This window comes from Desmodus rotundus, chromosome 2 (genome assembly GCF_022682495.2).
Source record: "Desmodus rotundus isolate HL8 chromosome 2, HLdesRot8A.1, whole genome shotgun sequence".
NCBI lineage: Eukaryota > Metazoa > Chordata > Mammalia > Chiroptera > Phyllostomidae > Desmodus > Desmodus rotundus.
Window position 1 is genome coordinate 202582852 of NC_071388.1, and position 12802 is coordinate 202595653.

Genomic DNA, 12802 nt, shown 5'->3' on the forward strand with positions numbered 1-12802 from the left:
GGGGCTCCTCTCAAAAGGCAGGTGGGCAAAGGAATGCTGAGGCAGCCAGCGAGGTCTGCCACCGATTCCTAATCAGATCCACCGTGTTTGAGGTTTACTAATCTGACTCTCCAATGGCAACTTCCTTTCTAAATTATTAAAGGACAGAAACACTTCAATGTTGTCTGTTCTTCATTATTAAAATTTTCGGTTTATTCCATTCTCATTTTAGCCTCAGCATCATTTTTCCCATTATTAATAATGTTGCTTTTATTCTTAATGTGTAAAAATTACTACCATTCCATAGGAAAACTTTCTAAAGCTGAAAATCTAAGTTTTGCCATGATTAGACAAATTTAACCAAATATAGATACACAGAGAAACACATATTTGATATAAATTTGCACCAACCCCCCCCCCCACGTGTTTATAGTTTAAATAGGTGGGGAAAAAAAGAAATTATCCTCGTAATTCATTTTAAAAAATAACATCTTTCTACCTTTTGGAATGCCAGTGCTGTGTGATTTTTTGAGTAATATCTAAAGGTGAAATTACTTGCCATTTGCCCTTGTGGTCCTTGCTTATCCATTTCTCAGTACACTGTTCAGATAAGAAAATCTTTCCTTACCTAAGAAAAGACCTAATTTCGTAAACTGTCCATGATACAGTATCTCTACCACCCTCAGTGAAATTCCTAATTATATGTGGTTTCCAAAACAGGAAGAAATTGGATCTGATAGAATAACAGTACTCTGTAAGAGAAAGCAGAGGTAGTTGTGTACTAAGTTATAAACGTCTTTCCTATTCGGATGTTCGGAAAGATTCAGGATGCCCCATTCAGTGTAGGGGATCTGGCAAGTCACCCTAATCCTGTAGGAGCAACTTTGTTTATTAACTGGGTGGGTGGATGCATCTTCTAATCAAAAGGTGTGCAGCCCTTAATGCTGATTGGCGATTAGAAAAATCAAATACCAAGTCTCAGTGAAAAGCGGAAATAAATGTCTTTGGAGAATACAATTCAGAAAGCAGAACTTGGTGAAGTAGGATTGAATATGTTGTTAGAAAATTGATAAGAAAAAAACACTTGGTTCTTATCTGTTGGCATTTTGGGTTGAGTTTCTTGTTTTGAGTATGAAGTGTGTGTAAAGTGGGGAAAGGGAGAACAAAAAGGCAAGGACCCACCTCTATGGAGCTACGTCGTTTCTCTGGCATCTTGCTGGACACTTTGGATTTATCTCATGTCATCTCCCCAGACGGGTGACGTGAGCATCATTCTTTGGATTTCAGATGTGAGGAAATGGAGGCCAAAGAGATTATGAAATTTGCCCAAAGCAAATGACAGAGACCAGGGTTTAACCCGGACCTGTCTAACACCAGAGTCTCTGCTTTCTTTCCCAGGAATAGGGTTTTTCATCAGGGCCAGCGGTGGGAACATCACAGTCTCAGACCAGGGGAAGGGGCGTGCATTGTCCAAATCTGCGCAAAGGCTGAGAAGCCCAATTGGGCCCGCTTTTCCCAGTGCCCCCTTGAGGGCTGCCAGTGAATCACTGCTGTCCTGGTGGGGAAAGGGCCTGACCTTTAGGGGCCCTCACTGGGTGGACAATAAATGTTTGTAATCTTGCTCTAATACTTCGTGCAGGAGAGATGCTGAGGGATTAATGAGAAATCTTAGACCTCCCTTTTGAAAGCAAGCTCAATGTTCAGGTTTATTAAAAATTTATGAAATATAATATGCTAAATATAAATAAAATGTTTAAAGAACTCTACTACTGGTCACGTGATTTCTATCAGGCTACCAAATACTGGTGTGTATCCTACCTACAATGATGCGGATTGTCCGCCCTCCCTGGACGGAGGGTCTGAGGCAATGACAGAGAACTTGCCTCTCAAAGTCAGACGCTCCCTGGATGAGCAGAGCTGGTGCCAGTCATCTAATCCACCCACGGTGGGCTTCCGCACCCATAGAAACACAGTCACGCGTTGCCCATGCTGGTTGGGAGATTCCTGAAACCCGAGGAGAGCACAGGAAGCCCATGTCCAGCCAGATCCAAACAGTCTTGCAAAAACGGGGGAGCTCCTCTGTAGCTTTTCTTGCAGGATATTAACAAACATCCACTGTTAATCAGAACAAGATGTTTAAAACCACATTTATAGACTTAAAGATTTTCAAAATAGCGACAAATAGATAACTTCATATGTATAAAATGACTTAAAATAAGCTAATACCATAATAGCGCTCAATTCACAAATATTTGGGGGGTACATCTGAGCTCAGCTTCCTTCAGGCTGCACATCCTGAGACAGCAGCGTTGACCACCACGCCGATGCCCCTTCGCCTGCATATACATGAGTATTTCCCTTCCTGTCTTTGGATTAGCGGTGTAAGCAAATGATTATTAATATTATCCTGCCTTAGTATTTTTTTTTTTTACTTGTTGGGGCAGAGTATTCCAGCATCTGAATGTGCTACACTTATTTAGCTAGTCCCAACTATTGGATCCTTAGGTTGGTTCTGACTCTTCATTGTCATAACTAACCTATGGCAAACATTGTTACATGAAAGACATGTACACATCTCTGATAAATTCCTTAGGACGGACTCTTACACGTGGCATGCCTGGGTCACACTTGCAAAACCAATTCACATTCCTTTTGATGATGCTTAAAGGACCTTATTTTCCTTCTGCTCACCATCGAGTATGTCTTTTCAAAATGACCTTCACCAGTCTGAAGTAATAAGTGGAAGAAAACACCCATCTCGCACGTTTTTCTGTTTTAGGAAGTATAGCATGTAGAACGTAATTGAGTTTTGACAAGGCTCAGTTGTGGTCCCGAACAGGTGATCTCTACCGCTCTGTAGAACTGTAGTACGAAGTCACGTGCAAAGAAAGCTTCGTGCCTCGGAACAGACTGAGTTAGGAGTGAGGAGGCTTGGGTTCTGGTTCTAGCCAGCCCCGTTTCCTGAGGCAAGTGCTGTATTCTCCGTAATTCAAATACCTCAGAGGAGCCAGCAGGATGCTTATCTCTGTGGGCAAGTTAGGTTCATACCGCACCCTGAGGATCCTCCCTCCAGAGGCCCTTACCCAGGCAAGCACTTCAAATACCGCCTTGTAAATCAGTACCAGAGGGTTAATGAATTAGTGTAAGGAATGTCAGAAATAATTCTTCATTGATGAATGATGTGCAGGATACGAAGCTGACAAGATTCTGCAAGTGTCTCTCTGCCTTTTTTTTTGAACAACGTAAGTAAGTTTGGTAACAATGTTTCTGGAGTAACGCCCAGTCTAGAACTCCATTTGTGCCCTAATCCACTTAATCAAGGATTTAGTTGCTTGATCTGGCTAGAAGCGTGGCTAGTTACATCATTATAATGCAGGTGCACTTGACCAGAGAGAAACTTTCCTGGGGGAAGGTTCCCCTAGAGTGCCAAAGACAGTGAGGGGGGTTCCACTGAGGTTCCAGAAACATCTTTTGGATTCTCAAGGTGCCTGCCTGATGATAAATGTCTTTCCTCGGGCAGAATTAAATCTGAGATAATGCCTGGTAGTAAGGTTATGGGGAAGGAGACCTGTCACTTCTGACTTAACCTCTGAAACTTTTTGCTCACCTGTACATGTTGTGGAAGGGCTAAATTACTTGACTTCCCAATTAGTTCTAGAAGTTCTAGATTATGTGGTATAAAGAACACAACATTAAATTCAGGTTGTCTGGCATTGTCATTCAATACAAAGGACATATTTATAGTATTTATTATGAACTTTAATGATATTTAATAGAAAGGGAATGAAGTGCAGAGAGGTTAAATAAATTGGCTAGGCCTTTCTCACTCCAAAATTCATGTTCTTTCTACTGTAATACTTGATACCTCTCTGTTATGAACTGAATGACATCCCCCACAAATTCCTGTGTTGAAGACCTAACCTCCAATGCAACTGCAGTTGGAGATAGGGCCTTTGAGTAGGTAATTTAGGTTAAATGGCCCTGGCTGGTGTGGCTCAGTGAATTGAGCGCCGGCCTGCAGACCAAAGAGTCGCCAGTTCGATTCCCAGTCAGGGCACATGCCTGCGTTATGGGCCTGGTCCCTAGTGGGGGCTACGTGAGAAGCAACCACACATTGATTTTTCTCTCCCTCTTTCTCCTTCCTTTCCCCTCTCTCAAAAAATAAATGAAACCTTTTTAAAAAAAGGTTAAAGGAAGTCATAAAGGTGGAGCCCTAACCCAGTGTGACTGGTGTCCTTGTGAGAAGAGAAGAGACACCAGGATGGGAGAGGGGAACTGTAAATAAAGGGAGGCCACACAGCAGGCTTCCAACTGCTTACCCATTTTGCATGAACCTTGTTTTACCTTCCCTGGTTATGCTAGTGAGGGAGGACCCCAGAGCCGGGAAGCCAAGCAGTGTCTCCGCACTGTCCCTCTGCTGCATCATCTTCCTTGGCCGCCCTCGTGCAGAAACAGTTTGGTTTGTTGCTCAAGTTGGTGGGAGTTGTGTCATCTCAATTAACTACCCAGTTCCATTACAGGTTGGAAAATGTGCAGCGACACTCATGCATCAAACAATGGTGCTTCCCCCGGCCCTGTCCATGTAACTGACCCTTTTTAGGAGAAAAGTATTCACTCACCTTGTCTGTGCTGTAGATGGGAAAGGAGGCAGAGAGTGGAGCAGTGACCTTGAAATTGGCTCCCCAAGTTATAGAATCTATGTTCTAGGAGATCTTCAAGAAACATCATTTGGCTCTGGGTGATATTTTACATCAACTGATTTGATAGATTTTTAAATTTTTTAAAAAATATTCTAATTCGAGGACACGCTCATTGGTTTTTTAGAGAGGGGAAGGCACAGGGAGAGGGAGAAACATCAAGGTGAGAGAGAAACTGATTGGTTGCCTTTTGTACGTGCTCCAACTGGGAATCGAACCCACAACCTAGGTATATGCCCTGACCGGGAATTGAACCTGCAAAGTTTTTGTTCAGGATGATGCTCCAATCAACTGAGCCACACCGACCAGCGCTGACTTGATACATTTTTAAGATTCCTTCCAGCACTTTGATTTTGTGACCCTAATCACTAGGAAAAATGTTAACTGATGCACAGACCTCACTTCTCATTTGTTGTGATGCCAGATTTCAAGATACAGCTGATGTAGGACACATAACCTACGTGCCCACCACAGTGATTGTTCAAAACCCCAAACCTAACTACAGCTGTTGGTCTATAAGTCACTTTTAATTCATATCACCTTCTTTTCAATCACAGGTCATCTTTAGATGGTGGAAGATTTCTCTGAGGAGTGAGAATCGATCATCAAAACCTGGAGAAACAAAAGAATCTCATGAAGACTTCCTAGAGAATTCACACCTTCAAGGTAAGGGAGTGTGCGGTGTACTTACCGCTGTTACGTTCCCTTTAATTGGTGATAGATTTTCGTCATAAAAGGATCAAAGATGTCATCATTTGCAATATTGATATGTCATTATATACTTTATATGATACAGCAGATATAGGAAAACAGTGGGCTATTAAGAAATAGAAAAATGTTAACATATCCCTAAATTTGGGGGCTGATCTTAATCTGGTTTAAGATTCCAGGTTAACATGTGGATTCCTTTTATAATCTTAAGTTATGTAAATATATTTTTAAAATTTATTTCTTACTGTTGTTCAAGCTCAGTTGTCCCCACCACCCTCCCCCGCCCCATTTTTTTGCTATAATATTGAATTAAAATGGGTTCCCTCTAGTTAAAAATAAGTTATGAAAAGCATAATAAAATGATCAAATCCTTCAACTCTTATGTATTTTGGCATTCATTTAAAATCACTACCATTTCTTTTTGCTCTCAAGATTTGCTCGAGAAGTTGTCTGAATCAACTTGGACTTGGTAACAGAGGTTACCATCCAGTATCCCCTGTGCTTTCTTGCTTCTCAATGTGAAAATTTCAAACATAAAAAAAGTACAAAAATGTTTTTAAAAAAACTCACGTACTTGTAACCCAGCTTCTACAATACTCAAAATGTCCAAAAAACCCAGTTTCCACTGTATTATTTTGAAGCAAATCTCAGTGGTTATGTCATTTCATCCAAAAGTACATCAATATGTGTCTCTAAAAGAACTTTAACTGAACTCTAATAATTATTCCTTAACAATACAAATTTAACGCTGGAAATCACTTTTATATACATGTTCTCACTTTATTGTTCCAACATCCATGTGAAATAAATGGTATTATTCACAAATGAGATGGGAATGGCCATGACTTTCCCGGGCCCCACAGCTAACTACGGACATTGCCAGGACTAGGCAGTGATCATCACTCTCTTAGGGACATTGTGGCATGTAACTGTTACGGGACAAAAGACTCAGAGGAAGTCCTGGGATAGCGAAGTGTTTATTTACGCATGCGGACCCAGAGGAGGCAGTCTCCAAATTCTGGGCGCCGGGGGAGACAAAAGCCTGCTTATATAGGCAGGGGCTGACCGTTACTATTGGCGCGAAAACGGGGGGCGGAGCGCAGTGCAAGGCGGGAAACAGGCGCTTGCAGAAGCAGAGTGCGGAAGTTAGCGTGGCGGCTTACGGCTCAGCAGGACTTTCTTAAAATGGAGTCTAGCTTTCCTTCCACATTTCCCCCTTTTGATGCTAAGTCGTTCTCGGCTCCTTTAGCATCACCATAGAGCTGGCCATAATCCTGGGTATCGGTAAACTGCTGTAGTTTCTGGTGCTGATAATTCTGAAGGGCTAGCACCTTGGCTGCTGCCCTACGAGTGACTGCGGCTTCTAGATTCTGAACTAGGGTCCACAGGGCACAGGGCCCTAGGCTTATCCCTAGAAAGACTATGAGTAAGGGGCCCAGGTATGGTAGCACCTATTTTAGCCACACCTGTGGGTCAACTCCTAGATTCCAGCTTCCTAGTTCTTGGGCCTTTCTCTTTATATCTTCTTTTAGTTCCTTCACTCTTATTCATGCCTGACTGGTTTACAAAATAGCAGCATTCCCAAAGGAGCATGCAGGTGCCTCCCTTTTAGTCCCAGCAAAGTCTCTCCTGCTGCCTAAGCTGCGTGGCAAAAAGCAGCACTCCAAAACCACATGGTCCTCTCTTCTATGGCTGTCGTGCCTAGGCTTAAATCCCAGTGCCCATCTTCCTCTGCAGCCCCATTTCCGACTCCTCCTACAGTCAGTTACACCTGCCAGCATTCCCACATTCTTCCAGCTTTACTGGGCTGCCATAGTAAGTCTGGGCAGGTGTGGCCCCATGGCATGGAGCCAATCTTCTCCAAGCTCTCACACAGGTGCTATAACCAGGGGGAGTTGCTTCCCAGTTACATCCTGGGTTGGAGTCAATCCCATCTCCCTGGCTCAAAGCATGGCCACAGCTATTTAACATATCCAAGAAACCAGTTCTAGGTTATAGATATGTTAAATGACCGTGCCTAAGGTTAGCTGCAAAGCTGTTGCTACACAAAATAGCTCTGAATGGCCCTGCTCCATGTGTCCCTTCCCCCAGCTCAGACTGGTGGGGGTGAGGATATCCTATATATATATTTTTCCCTAATATTTCCTGGACACCTTGAGCTCTGGACCCCATTACAAATCCCTTCTTGGGGCCCTCCTCTTGTCTGCACCCTGCTTCAATCCCTCCTCTCAGATTTACAACCACTTTATAATCATATAAAGGGCAATGGACGAAGGTCTCGTCTTTTTGTAACTACTTCCGGCTGGACATGGACGTCATCCTACATAACCTTGGGTCAGGGTGCCCTGAAAGGGGGGTGCAGCACGGAGGGAGTCCTTCCTGTAAGGGGAAGGACCTCACAGAATCCAAGTCAGTTGGCTGTCACTAGGAAGGTGCAGGCTCGCTGTCCAAAGGCTGGCATTACTGGACAGTCGGCATCCTCGTCGTATTCGGGAGGTGACAGATTTGGCAAGAGAGTTGGAAGGCACAATTAAATCATAATCACTGAATAACAAAGGCAGGCACTTAGGTAAAGAATGGCTTATCTGGAGGAAGGTGTATAAGCATGCTACACCTATCCAAAACCCTTGTGGCTCACTACACTTCACTCGGGCTGAGGGGAATATATCAGGATTTCCCTCCTTTCAGATCTCTGGGCCCTTTCTGTCTGGGCTATTGGGACAGAAAAGGGAAAATCAGCTCTGAAGTGAAACCCACAGACCACCCGAACCCTTCACCAACCCAACCTCTTAGTTTAACCAAACTGTTGAGTCTCAGGGGGCGATGATGAAGGTGGGCTCCTTAAGTGAGGCCTATATTGCAACCAATCACTCAGGTAATAAGGCCATAGTCCCACGCCCTATGAAAACAGGAGGAGGAACACACAGGTTAATTCACACAACCACTCCCAAGCCAGTCTCTGTGCCTGTGAGACTGTTTTGGGAAGACATTCAGTTGCAAGGCCCTTGCTGCAATGACATCTAACAATGGCAATTTGACAGGTCCCTCGTGCCTGTAAATTGAACATCTTTGGTGATATTACAAACCCAGTTTCAACTTTCAAATGAAAATAAACTTTCAAGACAGCTGCACAGTTTCGATATCCAATACTGAGCATGTGATTTTCCTTAGACCATGACTTTTCTCCTTAAGATCATCCTCATTGTTATTAAAGTGACTACTTTGAGTCCAACTTTTAATTCTGCCTGTTTGTTTGCATAAACACACCAAGAGCAGCCTGGATCACCTATGATCTTTAAGTTCGCTTCACTGGAACTCACTCAGGGAACCTTTAGATTGACTTCTCGGTCCGCCCCTCAGGGCTCAGAAGCAGAGCCACACATCTGCCACCTGGCTTTGCCTGTATGAGTTGTTTCACTTAAATCCTTGAGGCTTCCGTTGTTCCTAGGTTCCTTTTTAGCCATCTTTCAGGAAAGCAACCTTTGTTCCTTCCCTGGAAAGACTGCCATGAACCGCACAATCAACCAAGGTACCAGGATTCTTCTTTCGGGCTTTTGCTAGCTTTGCAAGTCAATCCCAGTTCCTCAGGGCTTCCGGGTGACAACCAGAACCCAGACATGCCTCCTTCAGGCGTGACATTCCAGTCAAAGTACCGGTTAACAAACCACCATTAATGACTGGTCTTAGTGGATTTATGCAGAGAAACCTTATGTCATCACTCACTCCTTCAGAATGCCAAATTCTGGAGGGATCAGGTAGGGAGAAAAATACCAAGTGCAAAGGAAAACCCTTTTCCTTCTGATATCCACCAAGATTGTATCTCCATGCCTTATACCTTCCATTACTGGCCCCACATACTTTCTTTCCAAAACTTTTATAACCTTTTACACACCTTCTTACAAACCCTCTTCTATCTTTACAGCTTCCCACAGACCTTCTGCAACATCCACTAATCTTCTGTATCCTTTCATACACCTTCATTTACATATCTTGCACTTTCCCTTGTTCACTTTCCTACAGAGTGTGAAGTTTTAACTGTCCCTGGAATCTTCAGTTTTCTTTTCAGAGCAGATACAGAGCAAAATCCAAGACACAGACAGAGTTCCATAAGAACAGTACACAGGTAGAGGCATGAGGGGCCTCTGCAGAGACATGCCATTCAGGTCTGGTCTCTTGGCAGAGACATGCTACTTTGCCTGAGGCTGAAACACTCATCAGGCCCAAATGACCCTTCCTGGGTCCTGAGTGGCAAACGCATTCTCCCCAACAGGTTACAGGCGACCTTAACTAGGTGTTCAGATACAGGGGGTTTCTGATCAGAAACGGAAGCAAAATGAAACCACATTCCCATAAAACCAGAAAACAAGTAGTTGAGATTTCCTTTCCTCCAGGTTTAAAACTTTCACAACCTTTCTACATATTTTTGCCCATCCAGATTTAATCCCAATTCCCTTTTTAATACCTGCTCCTTTCCCACGCTGGGAAGGATTATACTTAAACTCAGTATCCGGCAGCCAGAAGTCCCTAGGACTGCAAGCACTTTCCACTAAAAGTCCCTAGATTCGCAGGGACATCCTTTGGACCCCAGTCCATGACCTTCAGAATCAGAACTATCCCTATCAGAGCCAGTTGCACAGAGAACCTGACTGGTGCAGTGCCCACACAGCAGCAACACACAGCACCTGACCTGAAGGGAACCCTCAGCCCACCACCTCGCCCAGTTCCAAGATGGCGGAACTCTCAGGTGACCCACCATCCAAGATACGTGGCTCATCCTCCATTTACCCAAAATGGTGACGCAGCCACATGGCTTGCTGTCCAATCCCCAACATTCATGCAGGCTTGGCTTACAGAGCCTAGGGGTTCGCTTCCTCCCCAAACCTGAGCTCTGGGGGCGATTTAACAGCCTGGCCACTTCTGTGCAACATTGGAAACGAAGGCCGGCCCGTTACCGCTCCCAAGGGTCGGGGGAGTCCATATCTAGGGATGATCTCCCTGAGGAGAGCTCGAGTAACTTCTCGGCTCTTTTCTGTCTTGGTGGGGAAGGCTTCCACCCAGCCAGAGAAGGCGCATACCATAGCTAGGAGATATTTGTATCCCCGGCTGGGCTTGACTTCGGTGAACTCTACTTGTAAGTCCTCGAGTGGTTGCTCCCCCCTATGCTGTACTCCTGGTTCCCTTCCCGGGTGCCCTGCAGCGTTGTTCCGGGCACAGGTTAAGCATTGGGCAGATGCGGAGGCACAGAGTTTTGCCAGGTTGGGGAAGTAGAAGTACCTCCTGAGCAGGTTTTCAATGAAGTCTTGCCCATGTGGGTGAGGGCGTGGCACTGTCTCACCAGGTTGCTGGCTTGTCCCCGGGGAACATATATTCTCCCGCCTGGCAGCCCCCACTCTCCTCCGGGAGATTGTTGACACCCTGCCTGGTGAGCCCAGCTATTTTCTTCTGGAGCGTACCAACCAAACCATTTCACTTCCCTGCTCTGTCCCCGTTCCATTTCCTTTTCACCTTTCCGGGCGTGAGGGGTGCAGAGAAATTCTCAGAGACTGGGAAGATTCCGCAGTCTCTCTCTTCCATACCTGAGGGGGGGGGGGGGCGGTGTCAGTCTGCCACGGGCAATTATCATCCCTTCGTGGTTGCCAAAAACTGTCACAGAGCAGACGGGGGTGGTTCACGATAAATTGTTACCGAAAGAATTCCCCCTTAAAAAAATGGGTGGCCACCGGGCCTGGGCTACAAGGACTTGAGCCGAGGTCTTTTCTCTGGGGTTCCGGGGGCAGCAAGTCCACTCTGCCCTCCGCTGGTGCCCGCGGGCCCCACAGCCCTGGACGCGCGCCTGGCGCACTGTAGAGCCAGCCAGGCGTGTCCCGCGCTGATTCCCGCCGACGGTCTATGTGGATAAACTGGTCTGGGTGACCTGGCCTCGCTGTAACTACTAGATGTACTGCCCAGATGACGCCTAAATTCAGGGTCCCTTCAGGGGCCAGCCTACTCCAATTGTCGGCCATTCTGAGGTGCAGGATGTTTCTAGTCAACCCGCGTCCACGCTCGGGTCCTGTCCCCTGAACCGAGGAAAGTTCCGCCACTTGCAGTCTGGAACAGTGGAGGACCCTCCTCCCACAGTGATTCCTCCCGTGCGGCGGCGACAGACAAGGGGCGGGTATTCACTTGGCCCCCCTGGCCTCTCCTCTTGCGAGGGACTTGGGTCTCTCGGCTAAGGCTGCCCGCGTAGAGTTCGGGTTAGACTCCCAGCTGTTATAAGGTACGACAGACCGAGGAACCCAGGTTAGGGCCCACTCATGCTCCGTAGGCTGACGCCGGTGGAGCCACAGTCACAGTCACACTCTCTCACTCTCACAACCTGTCAGAAGTTACTACGTTCCCTCCCGATACGGGGAGCCCTACCTGGGGCCTTCTGCCCCAGAGGTGATCAGTCTTTCCTCCCACCACAAGGGTGGGCCTGGTCTCGGGCTCTGTTCCCCGTCCCCGGGGCACTTACCGGTGCGGCGCCTCCCAGATTCCAGGTCCATTTCGCTCCCCAACAGTCCGGGTCAAGAGCGGTGTCGCGGGCCGAGCCTGCGGAGCCCGGAGTGCGGGGGACCCGAAATCACCGGGGCGCGTGCTTCCTCTCAGCTGCCAGGCTCCACCGCCGTCCGCGGTCGCCTTCACCGGAGACAATAGCCTGCTCGCGTGAGTTGTCTCCCGGTCAGGGAACCAAATGTTACGGGACAAAAGACTCAGAGGAAGTCCTGTGGTAGCGAAGTGGAGTTTACTCACACATGCGGACTCCGGAGGCAGTCTCCAAATTCTGGGCGCCGGGGGAGACAAAAGCCTGCTTATATAGGCAGGGGCTGACCGTTACTATTGGCGCGAAAACGGGGGGCGGAGCGCAGTGCAAGGCGGGAAGCAGGCGCTTGCAGAAGCAGAGTGCGGAAGCTAGCGTGGCGGCTTACGGCTCGGCAGGACTTTCTTAAAATGGAGTCTAGCTTTCCTGCCACATAGCAGGTGTTTTTTGAGGTAGAGAGAGAGAGAGAGAGAGAGGGAAAGCTTGATTTTTTTCTTTGTTGTTTCCTTAAATAGTTAAACGCCTGGATGGATGGCTTTCAACTCCTAGTATCATAAACGTTATTTCATTAACTCTTTAAAAGCTAGTATTTATAAAACTCGATATTGGCTTAAAAAGAACCATGTTGGGGAAAGACTGTCCACGTTTCAGTGGATAAAAATCAGTCCAGGCCTTCCTTCCTCACTTAATGATCGAATAGGCATGTTTCTGCAGAGATACGTGGTTATAAAAGAAACTTCTAGAGAACACTTCTCATGTTCAAGTTAGGTAGGATCCGTTGTATTTTCTAAACCCTGTAGTACCTAACCCAGAACTGTGCGTTTAGTGAGTGCCGAATACTCAACAGACCATG

At 46.3% G+C, this 12802-nt stretch overlaps 1 protein-coding gene across 1 annotated transcript in view; it reads left to right on the top strand.

Annotated features, from left to right (window-relative positions):
• The window catches only part of FBXO36 (F-box protein 36), a 72001-nt gene that overhangs the window by 37898 nt on the left and 21301 nt on the right, over positions 1 to 12802 (top strand). The window contains exon 2 of the mRNA XM_024563822.4: positions 5234 to 5342. Within this exon, the coding sequence (XP_024419590.1) occupies positions 5234 to 5342 (109 nt within the window). The remainder of the gene's footprint in view (positions 1 to 5233; positions 5343 to 12802) is intronic.